Source organism: Cryptomeria japonica, chromosome 11 (assembly GCF_030272615.1).
Source record: "Cryptomeria japonica chromosome 11, Sugi_1.0, whole genome shotgun sequence".
In the NCBI taxonomy this organism is placed as follows: Eukaryota; Viridiplantae; Streptophyta; class Pinopsida; order Cupressales; family Cupressaceae; genus Cryptomeria; species Cryptomeria japonica.
In genome coordinates, this window is record NC_081415.1 from 195,734,745 (window position 1) to 195,758,060 (window position 23,316).

Genomic DNA, 23,316 nt, shown 5'->3' on the forward strand with positions numbered 1-23,316 from the left:
TTTCCCTCCATATTATGTCGTACTGTTTTCAAGTTTTTTTTTTCAACGATAGATGTTAACAGTTGGTGCGTATCTGAAAGCAATTAATATCATAATATGAAACAACCAAATTGTGTTTAATATGAGCTCTTTTAGTGGATGGTTGTACACTTTGAAATTGACATAACACACAGACAAGCCTTTTGTTTTATATTCTCAATTTATCAATTGGTTCTCCATATATTTTAATGCTTGTCTTGGGAAAAAAACCGTAAACTCAAAAGCTGTGTAGTCATGGTAATATTCATTACAAATATGCTGATTATTTTATTTTTGCATGTACATTTGTAACACCAGTGTTAATTTTTCTTTTGACAGGCTTGTCTGTAATGAGCCGACTTGCTCGAAACAGATTTAATGAAGACGAATTGGTATTGGAAGGCAGGGACATTGACTGGGGAAATTTGAGTATGTGAATGATGCCCAATGCATCGGGCATTTTGGGTATTTTAGTTAAAGATAACTATGGGAAGAGTAATTAGGAAAGCTGCAGTTGATTTCCATGAGTATGGCTCATTGGAACTTATTATGAATATAGCCAAGGTAGTTTAAATTGACACCAAATGATTGCAATGAATGAAAAACACCATTGCTAAGAGAACACTGGTTTAATGGAATGATAATAATTTTCAATCTCCCTTTGTACTTTTCCCAATTTCCTTGCCAGTTTTTTGCAGTGTTTCTCTGAGTTTCCATGATGGGAAGATGCTGGGATGGCAACAATTTTCCTAAATTTTGGGGATGGTAGGGGACTATATATATACATTCTCCATGCGGCCTAGTAGTTTAACATTGTTTGTCTTTTTAAATTTTAATTTATTTAGTATTATTTTTCATAACTGCATCTATTCCATGCTTAGACATAGTGTCAATGTATTCTCATTGCAATGTTTCGCACTAGATCTGAGAATAAGAACTCATTTGGACATATCAGGAGCTATACAAATACCTAAATAGATATGGTTCAAGGTCATAGCTTGTCAACAACTTAAACTAACAGAATGGTACGATTGTCCAAGATAATTTAACTCTGAAATCATTTGGAAGACACAACAACCTAAATTTATTTGTAACCATCAAAATTTAACATAGTAAGTTGATGGTTTATCAACTTGCATAAAATAAAGAAGGGAATAAGGTTCTTGTTTGGTATTATGAAATTTTCAATTGCTATGAGAAAAAATGGTCTCATCCAAGTGAAGAGTGTCAACTTAGTTTAAGTCAAGACTATAACCAACTATTAGATCAAAAGACTTTAAAATAGAAAAAAAGGTGGTTTCTCAATTACTAGAAAGGACAAGATGAAGCTTCAACTTGTGAAAGAGAACAAAGCACCAGATGGAAAGATGAGAAGACTAGTAAATCTCAATTCCAAACTCTCAAGATCTAGAAGTAGGAACTTCAGGTAGAGATGATGCATTTATAGATTTGAGAAATCAATTTCAACATACTCTTCATGACATTGCTGACAACAAGGTGAGAAAAAATAGAAAAGCATTTAGTGTTGAATATGAGATAAGAAGAATGATGTACTCATTGATAGAAGAAATAGAGGCAAATTTTATGATGCACACATGCATGAACTTGTTATGAGAAATCAAGATGTGGAAGATCAAACTATTTACCTAGATACTACTCCAAATGGATCACATAGAGATGAGATTGAACATGATACATCATTGCATGATATTAATGAACCAACGCGTTGAGATGATAATGCAAGAGACATGGTTATGGTTTAGGGTCTAAAATTGAATAATCATACTAGACAAGTGAATTGCAATGTGTAAGAGACCTATTAATGGAATAGAAATAGAGACCATGTTCTTGTTCTAGATTGATTACAACTTTATGGACATGACCAATAGTATGGCATTACACTAGGCCTCAATTCAAAGCAAATGCTCAAATATTCCCTCCCATTAGATAGTCTTTGGGAGCTGAAAGATATAAATTATTTTCTTTTGTTTCCCTATTTTCGCAAATGAAATAAGATAAAAGGTACCAAGATTCTAAGGAAAAAATATAGTTGTAGGAGAAGAGCATCTAAGGAATTTCATCAATGTTATAGATGATTATGAAATTAAGGATGAGCATGTGATGATGGATTTATTTGTGTATTGTTTAAAGGAAAGTGCAAATGAGTGGTGCAAGATCCTCCTAGGCAATAACAATGAATCACAAGAAGATACAATATAGGGATAGAATATATCCTTATTTTTTTTATATGAACTCAGAATGATCAAGAAAGGTGGAAATGAAATGGTGGTTAATTTCAATAGTAAATCCATTATGGCCATGGGGAAAGTAATCACTAATCTCAAAATGAATGATACCATGTGCTTGGTTCACTATTGTGATGCATTTGATGAAAAAATTAGGTATTGCCTCCAAGACACATTCACAAACTTTGAGGGTGAAATATGTTACAACAATGGACCTTGGGATAAACGTTAGAGCATTTAGAAAGCATATCAAAAGTGTGGATGCCAAATTCTCACAATCAATCAAAGGAAATGTTAATAAACCTCACACAACTAAAGAGAAGCTAGATATTTATTGGGTGTAGTTAAAGATTTATCATAGAAGGTAGCAAGGAATCATAAGGGGCTAAAACTCGTTGTTGTCCTCATTTTTTATTTAAAAAATGATGGATCATTACATAAAATTTTTGTCAAAAAAATAAAATTTTTACTCTATGGCACGCTTCCTAAGACAAAATTTTGCCTTACCTTGGACTGGATTAATCCTCAGTCCATCCTCAAACCACATTTCAAATTTCATCACATTCTGAGTTCATTTGCAATGGTTTTCCTTCAATTTCGAGTTTTTTCTGCCTGACTGCAGGTGGGAAATTTTCCTTAAGTTGCAAGTTTTTTTTTTTTTTTTTTGTTTTAGTGTTTGTAAGGAAATTTTAAGTTAATTACAAGTGCACTTTATGAAAAATAGAACTTGTAACTTACTTTTTATTTTCGCGATGTTGCTTTTTGGCTTTTAGTCATTGTAGGAACTTTTTGGACATTTTACAAGTGAACTTTAAATTATAAAGTTTAAATGAAACTTGTAATTCCTTTAAAAAGTTCCACTTAAGTGATTTTAAGTTATGGTAGGGATTTTTCTTCTCCATTACAAGTTTTATAAAGTCACTTTAAGTTGTAATAGGGATTTTATTTCCCGATTACAAGTTTTATTTTTAAGTTATTTTTCTGACCTGTAAAAGGAATTTTATTTTCCCTTTACTAGTCTTTTGTTGAGTTGTTTAAAACTTGTAAAGGGAGTTTTAGTTCCTTTTTACATGTATTTTAAACTTGTTGTTTGCTCTCACAAACCTTATTTTGCCTTATGCATGAAAAAGTGAACATTTTTAACTTGCAAATGGGTTATAGAAACCCGATTTCTTTTGTTCTTTGCATTTTAAACTTGTCATTCCTCCTCAAGAACCCGACCAGCAATATTGGAGGATTTTGTTGAATATTTCCAACGATTTTTGTGGAGAGTTTCAAGGAGGAAGAAGGCGTTTAGGTTTCATACCGATTTTCATGCATCTTTCAACTCCTTTCATGTCATTTGGAAGACGTCGTTGCTGGTTTTATGGCCTTCAAACAACAAAACACGTGTTTCTTCAATGCCATGATTTTCTTCTTGAAATGCCACGAATCTTACCTCTCATAAGTCGTTTTGGCTTGTCTTGCTTAGGCGTGGAGGTTGGATACTTGTCTTGACTGATTCTTCATGCTTTGAATGGGTGTTCTAATCCATATCACTAGTACATTTGGGCCTAATTTTCGACGGCTAATTGTCGAAATTGCGACGACACCACGTCGGACTTCCAACCAACTTTACTGTCGAAAAATCGTCGTCGAGCTTCCCGACAATGCCATTTGCGTCGGTCGTCTGACGATGTTATGAACTCCTCCGACAACAACTATATTTGCTCCCCTGACCACAAATTTCGATGGATTACCGTCGGAATTCCGACGGATGTTATGTTTTCTCGTCGACGACTGTTCAACATGGAAGTGATGTCGGATGTTTCTTCAGTTGTCATCAGAATTCCGACGGAGAGAGATGATGTGGGTCAAGCGGCTTTGTCGTCGGTGCATGAAAGCATTGAACGAGTTCTACTTTTAAAAATTGCAAAAAAAAAATTTATATTTATTTGATTCAGTGTTATTTGGAAAAATGGATTATCAATGATGTTTCCTCTCTCCAAGAATTGTCTAGGATCTTTCCGTCAGATAATATGTAACATCGAATGACTAAATTTTTTTTTTACAAATGCTTATTTTAGTTAATTATCATCTGAGCGTGAAGATACAAGTTGAAGACTCGTGTGCAAGTAAATTTCGTAAAAGAAAGCAAGCATGCACTATCTTGAATGACATGGAAACAAGCTCATCGGCTACCTAAATGAGAGCAATTGGAGAAAAGCAGAGGAAAGTGTTAAAGGGTGATAAATAAATAAATAGAGAGTATGCAATACAAACAAACAATGTTTGGAGTGTGTGATGTGACGTCTCTAATTTATGTCTAGAGGGACTAACTGGTTTTGGAGTTCCTGCGAAACCTATTGGGCCACGTTTGGAGGAAATCAATGTGTTCATGCAAGGAGCACCTTTTTTCTACTATGAGAATGATGCTTTTGCACTGAAGGATATTTGGAAGGCAATTTCCAAAAATTTCTATAGTGTGGAACTAGAGTTGGCTGACTCAAAGTAATTTTCAGCTTTCAGAAGACCAAGAGGTTATGTACACAATCTCCCAATAGAATGGCGATTTCAAGCATTACCTCTCCCCCCCATGACTATTCAGGAAGCACTTCCTCAGACAAAGGACTATTGGCCTCCATGGGATCAAAGGAAAGAATTGAAGCATAAACTCTAGACGATGTGGTGGTGTCCTTTGTGAAGAACTCTGCACTATAATTGAAAATTCATGAGGGAAACTGCAAGATAATGAAGAGAAATACATTCTTGAAAAGTGGGAAGAATGGATCTTGGTTTGGGTGGGGCCAAGTCAAGTGGCTCCTCTAGAGGTTGACGAGATAGAAATCATATTAGGATTTGAAAAAGATCACACTCGTGGAACTTCATGTGCGATTGATCGATTGCGCTGTTTGGGTACTGCATTCCAAATAGATACAATTGTATACCATTTATCTCTCTTGATTAAAGCCTTTTATCCAGATGACATTAAATTAAAGTTCTTTCTCTTGATTATTCTTATGGAGTTGGGAAGACAGATCATGGTTGTTCATGCACATCAATCTGCAAGCATAAGGTTGGGATGGGGATTTCTACAACTAACCCATTGAATATTGGTCGGTACTCCCTCATTACATCCACCAAAGCCAAAGCTATGGAAACTAAAATGCAGGAGATAAAACTCAAAAGGTTTAAGTCAAGTGAAGATTTTGACTATCGTGGTATGAAGGAGAGAATCAAAAAGTCTTTCATACATGTGCATTGCATAGAGGATATTTGGGTGGATCTTCATACATAAAAGGAGGTTCATAAGATGGATTCTTACATGATCATCCTTGAACAGATTATTGATTTGAACTTGATGGACATTCCACAAAGAATGATTGACGATGAGGAACAATTGAACAAGGTTTCTGACGCTTTCAAACAGAACTTGGAAAAGGTGGAAGATAGCTTGACAACATGACTCAAGATTCCTCAACAAAAGTTGAGTGTTCTTCTAGAACATCAGGTTATTCTTTCAAGGGTTGTGTATCTAGAATACCAAGAGCTCTTGGAGAACAAATCCCTTGTTCTCAAATCACCTATTGAAGACATTGATGATTCTACAAGACTACGATTGGAAGTATTTTAGGATATTGTTTCTCGTTGTGAGAAAGCTTCTTGCAATATCATGGATCGCAATTGAGAATTATTATCAGAAGAAAGGGTTCTCTCAGATCTACAGTTGAAGATTCATCATGAGTGGAAGAGTGAACCATTTTCAGCTGCATCTATTCAAGATTTGGTTGCCTATCAAGTCTTCTTGCAAGAAATTCAGTCTTCCTTTGAGAAGAATAATGCCACAATCCTTCGTTGCAACGATGTTATTGTGAAAACCATGATCATGGCAAAGAATACCCATGAATTGAATCTCGATGAGCTGCAAATGATCACCCAAAAGTTCAAAGGATTCATGTCTTCACATGCTACAACCTAAGAGTTTTTCAACACTTAGTTGCATTTTTCAGAATTGTAATCTCTTAGTTGTAGTTTTTCTTTTGACATGTTTACTTGTAAAAACATTTTGTAAATTGCAAGTTAAGTCATTACTTACACTTTTGTAATTACAAGTAGACGAGTTACAAGTCAATTTAGAATAGGACTTGTGATTTTGAATAAGTCATAGTTAGTTATTGAATAAGTCTTGGTGGTTGAGAGAATTTCTCAAGTTAGTTAGGATCCTCTCACCTTTTTCTCAAGACTCCTCCCCTATAAATACTTGAAAGGGTCTATTGTAATTTTTATCTTTTAGAAAGCAAGCAAAAACTCTGCCAAATTTGTAGCAAAGAATTCTTTAAGTTTTTATGTGTAAATTGAAGAATTGAAAGGAATAGAAGAAGATTGCTCAAGTTTTGAGTCTTTGTGCTACATTCTTGAGTTTGTGTTTCATATTATCTTTCTTGCAAGTATTTCTTAGAGAGCTTAATCGAATTTTGTTTGCTGTCTTTGTGCTACAAGTATTGGAGGTTAATATCAATTTGAGTAAACATTCTTTTAGGAAGAGTTGTAAGACTTTGTGCTTACACTTGTTCTTGAAAGAAATTAGAAATAAATTTTGTGTTAAGAAATAGTTGTGAGTCTTTGAGATTATACTAGTTCTTACTGTTTTGTGTAAAAGAGAATAAAATATTTCAGACTGTGTGCTGCTATAGTTTGTTTTTGATATTATTAGCATAGAAAAGAGTAGATAGGACTTTGTATATTCAAGTCTTTGAGCTTGATATTGATGTCGTGTCCCAAAGGATGTGACAGAAGTCTTTGAGCTTTTAGGAAACTTCATTTCCTTTCTCTCATAATAGGCCATATAATATTAGTTGATCTAAGAGATTACAACAAGATGATAGAAAAATGGCTCCAAAGCAAGGGAATTTCAAACATCGAGATAGAGAAAATATTGACCATTTGCAAAGAGATAATATACATTTCCAAGGCACCTCATTATGATGTGATTTATTTTCTACCACATGATTGACTCAATTTTATAATTATGGTATCAACAAGTAAAAATAAAGAATTCCTTAATAAAGAAGGAATTGCATAATATTATGAGGATGAACTTGATCAATTGAATACATTTGAGTATGACTCCCTAGAAGAAGATATGAAATGTATTAAATATGAGGTAGTTGACCGAATCCTCTAATATGATCATGGTATAAATTCAAGTTAGTATGAACTACTTATGATTTTGAGCAGTTGAGGGAAGTCATATAAAATAAATATAAATGGAAATACTATCAACTCACGAAATAAAAGCCCATACATATGTAGTAGTAAGTAGTAGTGAGGAATATCAGGATGGATATGAACTAAGAAATAGGAAAGTACACAATAGTGATTGGGGTGTTGATACTCCAATTAGGGCTAATGTATTAATTGACGTGAAAGAAAATAAACAATAAATTTTTTATAAACTAAGAATGAAACCATTAAAAGGAAGATGGTAGATAAATTAAAAAAGTGTAATGCAATAGCAAACATTTAGGAAGACACATATGCCCTATCCTCATGACCAGGCAACGACCCTAGGAATTGTAGTTGTTCCAGAAGGGATGTCCTAAACAATGAATGTTGTCATATTCCCAGCCAGTGTTCAAGAGCACAACATTTTGTAGCCTTTATAGCATTTAAGCCTAGGTCAACTAAGATAAAAAAAAATTATTTATAAATTCAGACCAACTTAGTAAGTTGTCATTGCTGAGAAGAAGACGAAGTCAAGAGAAATGTTATTGATTGTGTACAACAATCCATATGTGGCGGTTTGAGGGATATGACAGCAAATTGCAATAATTATCATTATGACAGTAGATGGCGATTAGAATGAACATAATAACAACCTAAATGTATAGTGATCTTCATGATCAAATAAGAGAGAAATCCATTTTGTATATGTGAAGTATTTAACACTAAGTGTGATCTGTTTTGAAACATACATGCAACGATTAAGAACAAGACTTGCTAAGGTGCGATTATGATAAACAAGTAAGGCGGTAATATGGTGTGTCATTTAAGACAAGTCAGCAAAAGAGGTGTGATTGCCAAGAGATATATTTCTCTCTCTCCAAGAGGTGTGATTGCCAAGAGATATATTTTTCTCTCCAAGAGGTGTGATTAATGAATCACTAAGTCAACAATTCAATGGGTCAAGGCAGTGATTTGTTTAGATTGTATTAATTTAAGTTTGATTTGTTTTTAATAAGGGTGACTCTTTGGAAATAGTTCACACCTCTTATAAAAGGGGTATGAGAAAGATATAAATAAAATGTGAAAATCATTTGTGAAAGGGGGAATTTTAAACAAGATAGTTTGAGTGCATATACCAAGGAAGGAACACAATATATCAACATATTAGTACTGGCAATTATTGTAGTGACAGTAGATTGGTATGTTGTATCTATCTCAAGGACTACATGCTTATTACATAAATATTGTGTTTGAATACTATTAAGAATAAGGGTAGATATATGGCCCATAGAATAGTTGTTACATTTATTTTTATTTACACATATAATAGTAATCTATATTTGTTAACTAGGTAGATGTATAGAAAATTGCTTAATTTTGATTGTTTATATATTTATTTATAATACATTAGAAGTTAGTGTACTCGTAGCCCATTCCTTATTCATTTGCTATTGCCCCTCATGAGGATAGGTTGGTTTTGTTAGGGAGAGGCAGAGTAATACCTCACAAGATAGGTAACCCCAAAATGGGACATGGATGAAATCCTAAAACCTTGAGGGAGCTTACTTGTAGACTGATTTCCAAGTGCCCTATGACATGTAGTTCCACATCCTATTAGGGTTGATGATTAGGAACAAAGTAAACATTGGGACTTAGGTATAGTAACTATCAATTGTATTATGAATTGATGCAGAGGGTTCTAGGGGTGTATCAACTCACCAAGACTCTGGTTTCAAGATTCAAGCACAAAACTACACATGAGGGTCCTCAACCCAATGTTCTCAAATCCAGGCTATATCCCACAACATGACAACTTGAGAAAATAGGGCAAAGACCAATTGCAAGGGTAAAGTCAGGAATCTCAGAGTGTTCACAAACCCAAATGCCCTCAAGTCAACCAAAACTACCATTGACACAAGCCCGTTAAGCCATTCCACACCATTGGCTTCCTAGAGGGGACTAGGTCCTTGTAGCCCTACTCAGAGAGACTTTTGATCATAACTTTCAAAATACTAACCTTGGACAAAAACCAAAACCATTTGCAGATACCTTTTGGAAGACTCAAAACATATTTCAAAATTAGGTTATGATGCTTGGACCAAATTAACCAAAATTTGACTGTAGCAGTCTCTTAGGAACCTAATTAGGTCTCCTATTACACTATGGGTATAGAAAGGAGGCTTCATTGGCTTGCAAAACCACCATGGAAGGCAAGGACATGTCTAATATAGATGGATTCAATAGGTTTCAGAATCCCTTTGCTTGTTTTGGTGCCAAAACCCCAAGTGGTTTCTCTAACCATGCTCAACCGGCTTAACACATAGAGATGTTAAGCCCTCAACACCGCAAACCAATTTCCAAACTCCTCCTCAGCAAAAACTGGTAAAAACCCATTTGGAGAACCACAAAATCTACCATTCCACTAAGTCTTGTGTTGAGCTGTTGATGGAATGGTTAGATATTCATTTTTCTTCCTCAAAACCCCAAAACCAAGGGTTTCAGACTAGTTATCAAAAAAATGCTTGTAGAATGGTTGAAACTCAATGAAATCAAGCAAAATTGGTCTCAAATGGAAGGTGACTTAGAGACCTTTCCAATGCACCCACTCTCACATTCCATAACGACTGTATAGAAGAGTTATGAAAGAATTAGCAATGCTGTTGCAAGAAATTACAGAGAAATTGTTTCAAATTTCATTCAAATGATGAGATCTCCGTACAAATTGTGTCAACCAACCCCTCCTCAATTCTTGAGGGTTCTATTTAAACACAACTCCAATGGCTCTAACCATATTTTGAAGTGGTTAGTCATTAACTACCCCTTTGTTGTACAAGTTGCTTGACAACTATTTTTACATCTTTTTACTCTACTTGCACAAATGACCCAAATATCCCCCAAAAAACTTGCAAACATGTTAACTAAGACATAAAAGAATCAAATACATCATTTCCACTCCCTTACCACACATTGGGAGATGTTGACCAACTTTGACCCACCTAGGACCTCTAAGACCAATATGACTCCTATGGCCCTAAAAGTCTTACAAAGAGTTACAACCTAATTACAAATGCTTGGAAATGACTCAAAATGGCCAATGGGCCTTATTACAACTTGACTCCACACTAAAATAAATAAATCTAAACAAAAGCCTTCGTTGAGGCAACAGAGGGACCCCAGGTGCTCCTGCACCACACACCTGGGATGGCAAAAATATCAAGTCCCTCTTGAGATGAGGTCTTTAGCAGAGGTTCCATGATATTTGATGTCATTCTCATTCATACAAGTGGCATCTTCTTTAGATAAACCTTTCCATTTGATTAGATACTCCTTATAGGTCTTCCTCCTGGTTCTCTTCACCTCCTTGGTATCTAGGATGCATTCAAGATTCATGGGTTGGCTAGGTGGTAACTCCTTGACCCAATCTTCATCTTCAGATGTTGTCATACATGTACCTTCACATGAAACCACATAAATTTTGAAAGGATACAAATTAGATACATTAAAATTTGGAGATATGGCTACCCCGAGAAGTAACTCAATCTCATAGGCATTTTGTCCAAGCTTGTGGACCACCCTGCAAGGTCCTATATTCTTCATCATGAGTTTGGTGTATTTTCCTTTTGGAAGCCTTTCTTTCTTCAGATGTTCCAACACCAAGTCACCAACCTTGAATTGAACATCCCTTTTCTTCAAATCTGCTCTCTCTTTGTACTTTTCTACACTTTTTTTAAGAGTCTCTCTTACTTGCTGATGAATGTCCCTGATAGCAACAACAAAGTCCTCCCCTTGAGCACTTCTTCGATCAATTCCTTTTCGATCTCTCAATTCATAAACACCCCTAGGATGCATTCCATAAACTACTTCAAAAGGACTCTTCCCAATGCTCCTATTCATGGAGTCATTGTATGCATACTCTGCCTGAGGCAAAATTAGATCCCAAGCCTGTCCATGCTTCTTTGTAAGACACCTTAAAAGGTTTCCCAATGATCTATTAACCACTTCAGTTTGGCCATCCGTTTCTGGATGGTATGCTGAACTAAATGACAAGTTTGTACCAAGCTTCTTCCATAAGGTCCTCCAGAAATGACTTATGAACTTAGAATCCCTATCAGAGACAATAGTCAAAGGCAAACCATGTATTCTCACTATCTCCTTAAAGAAGAAACTTGCAATATGAGATGCATCATTGGTGCACATGCAAGGAAGAAAATGTGCCATCTTGCTAAACCGGTCAACAACCACAAAGACACTATCAAAACCCCTTTGTGTTCTAGGTAGCCCCAACACAAAATCCATACTTACATTCTCCCAAGGCCTATTGGGAATTGGAAGGGGTTGATAAAGCCATGCATTTGATGAAGTTCTTTTTTCCCTTTGGCATATAGTGCACCCCTCAACATACCTCCTTACATCCACTTGCATCCTCAGCCAATAGTAGAATCTTCTAACCCGATCCAAGGTCTTATCAAGACCAAAATGACCCCCAAGGCTCCCACTTTGATTCTCCCTTATTAAGTTCTCACTCATGGAGCATCTAGGTACACATAACTGAATACCCTTGAAAAGAAAACCATTCGGAAGAAAAAAATCATAATACTCACTGTGAAAAATGTTCAAAAACTGAGTACAAACCTTGTAGATCTCCTTGAAATTTGCATCATCATGATACATGTCCTTGAGAGCATCTATTCACATGCTTTGGAGTTGTATTTCCTATACCACAAGTGCTCTCCTACTAAGAGCATCTGCCACTTTATTATCTTGGCCTTTCTTATGCTTATTGTGAAGGTATAGGCTTGTAGAGATGCAACCCACTTCATGTATCTATGATTGAGTTTGTCCTACCCATTCAAGAAACTTAGAGCATGATTATCAGTAAAAAAAACAAATTCCTTGGGTAACAAATAGTGCCTCCACTTTTTAAGAGCTTGGACCATAGCATACAATTCCAAATCATATGATGAGTACTTCCTATTGGCTTCATTAAGCTTTTCACTAAAAAATGCAATCGGTATGCCCTATTGGCTTAAAACAGCCCATATTGCCTGATTGCTAGCATTACACTCAATGGTAAAAACTTTGTCAAAATCAGGGAGTACAAGTATAGGTTGTTGGGCTACTCTTTTCTTCAAATATTCAAACCCCTTATCAAGTTCATTGGTCCAAGAAAACTTACCCTTATTACCTCCTTTGATGGTGTCAAGGATTGGTGCACATATGTGACTGAAGTTCTTTATGAATTTCCTATAAAATCTTGCAAGTCCATAGAACCTCCTCACATCTCCTACTAATTTTGGAGTTGGCCAACTGAGAATAGCATCCACCTTTGAAGGAGCCATCTTTAAACTTAACTTGGAATTGACTAAAACCAAGGCACACTAACTCCTCCTTCAGGAAATCACACTTTTCCAAATTTATCATTAGTGTCTCCTTAGGTAGCCTCCTTAGGACCATGTCAAGGTGTCTCAAATGTTCTTCTTTGGACCTACTAAACACAAGAATGTCATCTAAATAAACCACATTTCAATACCTAATTCATTAGGTGCATAAAGGTACTAGGTGCATTTGACAATGCAAAGGGCATCACCAACCACTCATAGAGGCCCTCGTTGGTTTTAAAAGTTATTTTCCATTCATCCCCTTCTCTAATCCTTATCTGATGGTACCCACTTTTCAAATCAATCTTTAAAAAATAGCATGCTCCTCCCAAACAAACCATGAGATCCTCTATTCTCAGCATAGGGAACCTATATCTGATTGTGATTCTGTTAATGGCTCTTGAATCAGTGCAAAGCCTCCATTTCCCATCCTTCTTGGGTGCTAAGATAGTAGGTATAGCACATGGGCTCAAACTCTTTCTCACAAGGCCTTTATCCAACAATTCTTGCACTTGTTTTGCAATCTCCTCATTTTGGGTTGGGGTCATCTTGTAGGCAGCCTTATTGGGTAATGTGGCCCCTGGTATACGGTCTATGTGGTGTCTTATATCTCTGATTGGAGGTAGGGAGTTGGGTAATTCCTCTACTACAATGTCCTTGTACTTCTCTAGAAACTTTTGGACTTCCTTGGGGATGGCTCCCTCCTTGTTTATGGACAAAGCTGACTCATCCTTAGGCTTTAGAACCAAAGCAAACCCTTGACCTCCTCCTTCCTTTAAGGTCTCCAAAAACTCTTCTCCCCTACCAACATAACACTAGGTCCTTCATGTTTAGGCTTACCCTCTTCTACCAATGGTGAAAGATTATAAGTTACGCCATCTTTCAAAACGACATAGGTGTTACTCTCCCCATCATGCTTGGTTTTCCTATCAAACTGCCAAGGCCTGCCTAGGAGTATGTGGCATACATCCATAGAAATGTTGTCACATAGAACGTTGTCTTTGTAGGCTCCGATATTGAAATCTATCCATGATTGTTCACTTACCAACACCTGTTGCCCCTTATTGAGCCATGAAACTTTGTATGGGTTAGGATGAGGAACTCTTTTCAAATTCAACTTCTCTATCACTTCTAAGGCTAGAAGATTATCAATAGAACCAAAATCTACTATTACCTTGCACACTTTACCTTGTACCTTGCAATTGGTCCTGAAAAGTGCCCTTCTTTAAGAGGGTTCTTTTGTAATCAAGACCTTGAGCAATGTCCTCTTGAACATCAAAGTTTCTCCAGCTTCTGATGTAACATTCACCATAGGTGAAGTCACACTCTCCTCATCTTCATGCACTAGTTGATTCCTTCTCTCTCCACCAGGAGAGCTAGTTGCTTACTTCTCAGGATATTTGAAGGTCGGATGTCCCACTTGGTTGCAATTGTAACATCTAGTTCCTAGGAGACTGCTACAGTTAGATTTTGGTCAATTTGGTCCAAAGCATCATAACCTGATTTTGACATATGTTTTGAGTCTTCCAGAAGGGTATTTGCAAATGCTTTTGATTTTTGTCCAAGGTCAGTATTTTGAAAGTTATGGTCAAAAGTCTCTTTGAGTAGGGCTACAAGGACCTAGTCTCTTCTAGGAAGCCAAAGGTGTGGAATGGGCATTATTACAACTTGAGTCCACACTAAAATAAAAGAAAACCAAACCAAAGCCTTCATTGAGCCAACATAGGGACCCCAGGTGTTTTTGCACCATGAATACTAATTGTTCCCTAGTTTTAATAAACTGATTTTAAGCATAATAATGTATAGTGATGTATGTTAATCATTGGGAAATAGGAAGCCTCATAGTAGGGGAAATTACAATTGGTATTGGAGCTTTGATCTTGCCATCCTGCAGGGTAAAGATGAATCAATGAATCATTCTAGTCAATTAGAAGGAATCTAACAATATGTGTATTCATGTGTATGCTTTGTGTTTTCTTAAATTCATGTGCATGCTCCATGTTTTATGTGTGTGTCCCATGTTTGAATACTTGTGATTATTGTAAATGTATTCCTATCATCATGAGATTTCTATTTTTGGTTGATCTAGAATATAACAAGAGTGTGTCGAGATAATAGTTATATTGAGAGGGGAAGAGGGGAAGAGGTAGGAAGGGGGTGAATCAGTATAATGACAAACTTTTACTTTTTCAACTTTATATTATAGACATCTAACTTGATCTCATTAACACATTCAATTCATCAATTCATATTAACATTAACATGAATCTATCTATTATGTAACACAAGTAGAGCACATGATATATGTGTGGAAACCCTTACGGGAGTAAACCACGGTAAAATAGCTTCCCCATATATAGAAAATTTATTTTACAAATTCATAGGTATCAACCTACTAGAGACACCAACCCCTCGTTCTGTTTGTGAGAACCTTTTCCACCAAAAGCACCAACCCCTCATTCAATTCGTGAGTTCTTTGCCCACTAGAGGCACCAACCTCTCATTCAGATTTCCACCCTTTTAACGGATGATGGATAATCCTATTCTTCTCAAGTTTCCTTCTTCGAACTGCTATTACTTGACCATAAATCTGTCGCAAAACAGTCACAATCTTCAATTCAAAATCTTCTATGAACTCTTAATATTTTCCTCATCAAATCTGATTATTTTTCCTTGCAAATTTTCATGTATTCTTGCTACCAAATCTGCATATCTTCTCCTTCATAAATCTGCTCAGACTCCTTTACTCAAATCTACATCAGATACTTAAACATTTCTCATTCATCTCCTCATATATTACTTCAACATACCTCTTCACCAAGAGAGGCAACCCTTAAAAATGTGCTTTCAGTTTTATATCTTCTCTGAAGTAGTAAATCTGAAGTCGTGCCTGTGACTACTACGGTTTACTTTGAATTCGATTTGAATCCCTACCGCCCAACTATCTGCGCGTGCATTTCCATTGGAATCTGACGTTTGCTCCTATCCACAACATTAAGAAATTTCAAATAGATAGTTTGATGCACATTAATTCACGCTGCAGCATTCCTTTCTACGCTACAGAGAAGAGATCCATTGCAGATTAGAATGGCGGATAAATATTTTGAGCTGAAAATGCCAAAAGATGGCGTTTTGTTTAGTGCAGGTCGGTGTATCCAGCAGATGACAAGAGTTGGGGAAGGGAGATGTGTTTGTGATTCGAAGGTCTCTGGTGCATTTTCAACAGAAAGTCGGCGCATCATCTGCTCTTAACAGCCAGCTCCCTGGTGTTCAAATGGTTGCATCTGCTGTCCTGGGAGCCAATCCTCGCATTCCTCAAAATGTATTGGCCTACGCATTTAATGCCAAAGACCACCAGATCAAGGAGCTGATTTTTGGACAACACTTTTCAAGTGTCATTAAAGATGTAATAATTTCGTCTTTAGAGACAAGTGACAATGATTCTATTTTATTCAGAATAATAAAATAATAATTATAGAGAAACTGAAACATGCATGCATTTACCTGTCATCTACACGTCAAATCTATTCAAAATCAATTTTTTGTTTACAGATATTTGTATGTCATTGTAGATGCGTCTCGACATAAAAATATTGTAATATAAAGTATTGGTAATGAGTAAAATTTGCTACATTGTATTATTAAACATAATAATATAAATGACAAATAGCTTAATGAATTCAATGCAATAATATAAAGTATTGGTAATGAGTAAGTTTTGCTACATTGTATTATTAAACATAATAATATAAATGACAAATAGCTTAATGAATTCAATGCAATCCACTTACATAGGTTATGCTTAGTTTGAATAGAGAAATATAGATCAGAAAAATGTCACTAAGATTTGCTTGAAAACTTGTTTAGGACTTTATTTTCTTTTATGTGTGGAATTAGCTTTAGTGTATGTGTTTAAATTAAATTGTAAAAATGTAATATTCCAAAGTTGATGATAATTATAAAACTGTCTTGATATATTATGTCTATTTTGAGAACTTTGTGGTGTTGAGAGGTATTGTTTACGAAATTTATAATATTTATTTTTATTTGGTCAAAGTTTAATTTAAAAATTATGGAATAATTATTCAAGACAATAGGTAGGCAATGCAAGGACAACTTAAGATATTGTATGCTAATGTATACCCTCATAATGTTCATATGAATGCTCTATGACATGCTCTCTAATGTATATCAATAAACTAGAATTTATTTTTAAATACCACAATCCGGTCTCGGAGAATTGGCATAACCTATGGGCACATTCTTGGAAGCGTAACCGTCTAAACAGATCACAAGGTTCATAGTTTCTAGTGCCCCTTATTTCATATTATTGATTCAAGGTTCATGATCTCGAAGAAGACTCCTTCGTACTGATGCTCGTGGTCAATTCTAGAAATTTTGTCAGTTCTAATATTTATACAGTCAATTCAGCCCTACTATTATAAGGGATTCTGTTGATTTAGTTCATTCTGTTTCTAATGTTGCTTATTCATATCGGTGAGACATCACAACAATGATAGTCCTAGAGCATACATCCCAGGAAGGTGTGTCGAATAAATATTTCAACATGGATATTTGCTAAGTCAATAGGGTCCAAAATTGAATTTTGAATTGTTAAATTCCATTGTTTAGATCTATGGCTTTATAAACTAGATTATATAAAAGCCTTGCAATCAATAGAACATAGTACCTTTTCACTATTCACATACAAGGATTTAGATTCGAGCTTAAGAATTTTACAAGTATTTGTTGAAAGGTTAGCATTTGTCAACCAAGGAATTAAATTGGGTATTGAAGAGGTTGGCATCTCAGCGTTTGAACATCTTAGATCATACTTGATTTGAAATTGAAATGAATTAGATATTTGTGAATCTATTGTTGAGTTGTAGATTAATTTTATATTGTAATTATGTGTAAATTTAACACATGTGAAACTTAAGAGATAAACAACTTATAGAATAAAAATTGAATGAATTTGCAATCTATGTAATTTTGGATTTTTTAATCTGAAACCATGCTAGAGGATTTGTGGTATATGAAAATTGATACAAACTAATAGTAATGAATCTATGAGATTACATAAGAGAATGTGATAAAATTGTAACTTGGAATTAAATGTAGTGTATTTTTATGATTATATATTATGTGTATTTATACTATTGCAAACCATGTTTGTGATTTATTGAAAGATCAATTGAAAATGGGACTTATTAGAATGTATGAAATTCATTTGTAAAGAAAATTAATTTGAGGTTTTTCTTTCATCAAATTTTACAATTGAATTTTTGTGAGTCTAATTCAGATGACTAAGAACATAGATATTAAAATTTGTAGTATAAGATCTTCGTGGGACTTGTGCTTATAAAACATGTGAAACATTCTTCCTATTATTTTACACTTTTATATTATTTTGTCTATAAATTATGAGTTTGTTAGGGAAATAAGAGTAACCTTAACACCTATATCTATGTAATTAGTTTTCTAAAAAAAAAAATTTGGAAACTTGTTCACCCTTAGGTTAGTTGTGCTACCTAACTTGAATTGGAACAAATCAAGGCTCAACAAAGCCATTATGATGAGGTTGTAGTAACTTTATAGAACACTATATAGTTGAGAGCACTCTAACTTCATGTCTTTAATGACTTCCAAGTGGATTTTTAATCTTAGGAGAGAAGGACATGAATCCAAACTATTTGTGGTGAGCCCATTTATTTTGATAGACGTATTATTATTTGTCATTAATACATTTTAGACATAATCAAACCCTAGATGCAATTCTTAATGCAAGATTATATTAGCTAGCGCCAAGTATCAAAATCATAATGAATGAGACAACTTAAGCTATTATTAGCCTAATTAAATAAAAGGAAAAAAGAACCTAAGTTTATCTTAAGTGAATAAAGTAATTAAATGACCCAATTAATTACTAACTAGATAAAGTGTCTCAATTAATACGACAACCCCCTTAAGATTAAATCAAGGAGTAGCTAAAAAAGCTAAGATGAATGCATGCATGAACGGATGGGTCCTAGCAAAAAATGTCTGACCAGGTACCCATATGCAAACCAATGCAACTCTCTAAATGGAGAAAAGGAGAAAAATCTAGTGGGAAAAAACTCCTCTCCAAAAGAGAGAAAAAGATGAAAAATAGTGCATATGACTAAGCATGAGGGACTCCAGATGTCCCCCCAAGTACTGAATCAAATAAAAAAGTACAATTAAGATCCCCCATATCAGAGAAAAGAAGAGACGATGTATCCTCCCATAAGAGACAAGTGTTAGAAGCATGAGCTTGTATGGTTATCATTGATGTCAAACCTGGCTATTCGGATGGATATTGGTCTAGATATGCTTTGTCTGTTATCTAGATAGAGTTTGGTCTGGATACTCGTTTGGTGTTGGTTTGTTGGATTGGTTTAAGAGACCTAAATAATGAGAGGGGGGGAGGTGAATCAGTATTCCCATAGATTTTAGAACTTTCTCACAAATCCTAAACCATTTACTAATACATCAATTTCATTAAGCACATCAACATCAAATAGTAAATGCAGAATAATCATGAAAACACAACCACAAATGGAACACCGGATTTTATACGTGGAAAACCTAAATGGAAAAAACCACGGAGAGTGTTAGCTCTCAAGAGAATATAACTAGCTATATGGTGTTTACAAAGGGGTGGCTCACTGCCAGATTACAAAAATGGCTCATTGTCAGAATTCTCACTACAAAAGATATAGATGAACTAAGGAAGGTTGCATCTCCAAATGCATGAATTCAGTTACAAGTTAAGCTCAGATCTCAACTCACAAAACTCTACAACAGATCCGGTGAAAGATCTATGTACCACTTATCACAAACACCTGCAGCAGATCTGATGAAGGATTATTGCACTACTCTCCCAAATTAGTTGCTTGCAGCAGATCCAGTGAAGGAATACTGCACCACTGTCTGCACTCTGACTTTTCTCCAACTGCTTCGCTATCCGCAACTCACACCTGACACTTTACTACTTACTTCTCCTTATCACCACACTCACATCTGCCTTACTCTAAGCATACAAACACTTCTATATATACACTGGAAAGCTTATACAACAGGATAATATGTCGGCCAAGCACAAGTATGCTCGAAGTAACACGTTATCCAATAAAGCCTTAAACAAAAACATGATAACCAAGTCGGCCTCCACAAGATCTCTACACTCTTCCTTTACACAATTCATTCACTGATGCATATACCTTAATTACCGAAATGAGACAGGGGTCAACAAGACCCATAGATGCTAACCCATAAACACAAAACTCCAAACGTAGAAACTCCCAACTTCAAAATACAAATTCTACACATATCATAGATACTGAACCATGAGACATGAAGGATACAACTGACATAACCGAAATAGATGATATTGAAACACACAACTGATACCAGGATCAATATAAACATAACTTAGGTTTCCAGAAATGACTCTAATAGATCATCTACACCTTACTACATCATATCCCAACAATACAAAAAATTACATACATCATATGCATATGACATCTTCTTATACATATCATCTGCATGTATCATCTGAACCAAACCGGATAACTGGTTTGACATCAATGACAAAAATGACAATATTCACACAATTCTAACATGGTTGTGTCATGTTGTATTCAGGGTGGTTGAGAAAGTTTTTGATACATCTCCAGATATTGATTAAAAAAAGTGCAGCTCTATGATAACAGGAATATTGTATCTTACTACTTCTAGACCAAATATTATGCAGGTTGTATGTTTGGTTGCAAGATTTCAAGCTAATCTTAAGTAGACTCATGGTCAAGCAGTGAAAAGGATCTTCGGGTATTTGAAAGGAACTCGGGCTTTTGGCCAATGGTACAAAAGAGATGGAGGTTTCATGTTGAACGCATATATTGATGTTGATTGGGCTGGAAGTATTGATGACAAGGAGAGTACAAGTGGGGGAGCATTCTTTTTGGGAGATAGAATGGTTTCATAGATGAGAAAGAAGCAAAAATATATATTATTATCTACTACTAAAGTTGCATATATTGCCACAACATCATGCTATACTCAAGTTGTATGCATGAAGCAAATTTTTAAGGATATCATAGTTGTATATGATGAGGTTATTTCTATTATGCGTGATAATACTAGTGTTATAAACATTTCAAAGTATCCAGTAATGTGCCCAAGGACTAAACACATTTCAATCCGTTATCATTTTTTAAGAGAGAAGGTTGCTAAAAACGAATTCAAGCTGGAATACATTTCTACATTAGAGCAAATAGTAGAAATTTTCACAAAGGCTTTGGCAAAGGATACTTTTGACTATCTCAAACAAAAGTTAGGGTTTATTGCCCCTCCTTCCAACTAGATGCAATTTTGGTGGTGTATCTTTCCAAGGATACACTCGATTCTTATCTTTGTTCCTAGATTGATGTTGTTGCTACTCTCAAGGGGAGTAGTGTTATGAGTGGTCAATATGTTTTTGTTTATTCACCCTTTGTCATTATTGTCAAAGGGGAAGAGAGTTGTTGTGAGATTATGTGAGAGAGTTGTTATGAGATTATCATATTAGTTTATTGGTGTTGCTAGCAATGACAAAGTGAAACATTGTTAGAAGCATGAGCTTGTATGGTTATCATGTTGGTGTAATAATATCATTGTTAAATGGTTTCTGTTTATGTCATTCCTTAACGATGGATATTTTGTTGTTCCTTCAACGGTGGTCCTCCAATGGTGGTATAACTATTTTTTACTTTGTATGTATTTCCTTCAGCTAATAACATTTCTCATCGCATTTCCTATATCCTCTTTTTTTTGTGCCTATACTTGGTATCAGAGCAACAGACAACCATCATGGGAGAATAGATGGTGCTTTGATCAGCATGGGAGAATTGATTGTGCTTTGTGCTTTGTTCTTTTCCTTGAATATCCCTTATTTGATAGACATTGTGATAGGAGTGTTAAAGAGAAGAACATTTGATAGTGCAAGAGTGTTGCGTGGAGGTAGTCATGTGAGGTAGACTGCTATGTAGAGAAGTCATGTAGTGATCTAATAAAATTTCATTACTTATTGTGTTGTAGAAGAGACTAAAAGGTTTGCTTTCATTGTTTGTTGTGTTGTAGAGGAGACAAATTATTTTTCTTTTAAATGTCAAATTATCTTGATGATGCCAATAGTGTTGTTAGTAATCATGGTGCCCAAAATATAGTTCCAAATAGTACTAATTTTTAGTTTTGTTTGTTAGATGCTCTTCACAATACTAGAAATATACAATTCGATGAGCTTATCTTACAAGGTCTTCTAGAATATTTATTTTTTGATGTTTGTTGTCAAGCACAAAAACTATGTGAGCAACTTGAAGAGGGTTATGAAGTTGATATTGAAGATAGTAGAACGCCCTCATAAGCATCCCCATCTCACATCACGAGCCTATCATGCTCACCTAAATGATTCTCATCATCCATAAAAGAGTGTATTTATCTCAATAAGAGTGTATATGACATTACACCATTAATATAATCTTTTTTGTGGAGAATATTTTCTTTGGTGGTTATCATGTATGCTCTGATGATTGTACTCTCAAATGTGTAGCTTCTTAAAGGATCCAACTATGTCGCATGGAAGAATAAGATGTACATGATTCTTCAGTTTCAAGAATTATGGGAGATTGTTATTGGTGACATCACACCTCCTAATGATGTTGATGAGTGGAAGAAGTTTGACAAGGAAGATACCAAAGCCTTGATGTTGATAATTCTTAGCATCACAAATGAAGTTTAGCCATATGTTCGAGACACAAAAAACATCAAAGGAAGCTTGGGTTTCACTTTTCACCATCTAAGAGGCAAAGAACTAGACTAAGATTATCCATCTTTAGCCTAAGCTTCATACACTTAGTATGCAAGGTGGTGAAAAAGTTGAGAGCTTTTTGTGCCATATTTCTTCTCTTCAAGCATAGCTTCTTGCCCTTAGTGAGAAATTAGAAGACAAATTGCTTGTCTAGATCACCTTGCAAGCCCTTTGCAATTTCTAACATTTGTCACAACTTTGAATATCACCAAACATAAAGTATCTTTTGAGGAATTGGTAAATCTGCTTCAACAAGAAGAGGTCTTTAAGTCTCTACAAGATTATTTTGGAGAGAAAGCTCTAGTCTCTCAACAACAATGAGAAAAGAAGATTCAAAAGGGACCCTCTCAAAAATAATCTTCATAGCCTCAATAATCTTCCAAAGCAAATCATCATTTGTCATGCTAACACACATGATATTGATTGTTGTTGGTACAATGGCCTTACACAAGGCAATTCTAGTAAGGAAGGTCCTTTCAATTGAAGTCACTCTCGATAATCGAGAGGATGTCATCCTCATAGATAGAAAAAAGGACATATTATTGCACAGCAAGATGAGGCATTTGATGAGGATACACCTAAAACTGCAAATTATGGTGTC

The 23,316-nt window shown here is 35.2% G+C and overlaps 1 protein-coding gene across 1 annotated transcript in view; it reads left to right on the top strand.

Annotated features, from left to right (window-relative positions):
• LOC131044009 (ABC transporter C family member 2) overlaps positions 1-815 on the top strand; it is a 179,415-nt gene extending 178,600 nt beyond the window's left edge. Inside the window, exon 28 of the mRNA XM_057977273.2 lies at positions 358-815. Within this exon, the coding sequence (XP_057833256.2) occupies positions 358-455 (98 nt within the window). The 3' untranslated portion in view covers positions 456-815. The remainder of the gene's footprint in view (positions 1-357) is intronic.
• Positions 816-23,316: the final 22,501 nt, after the last annotated feature.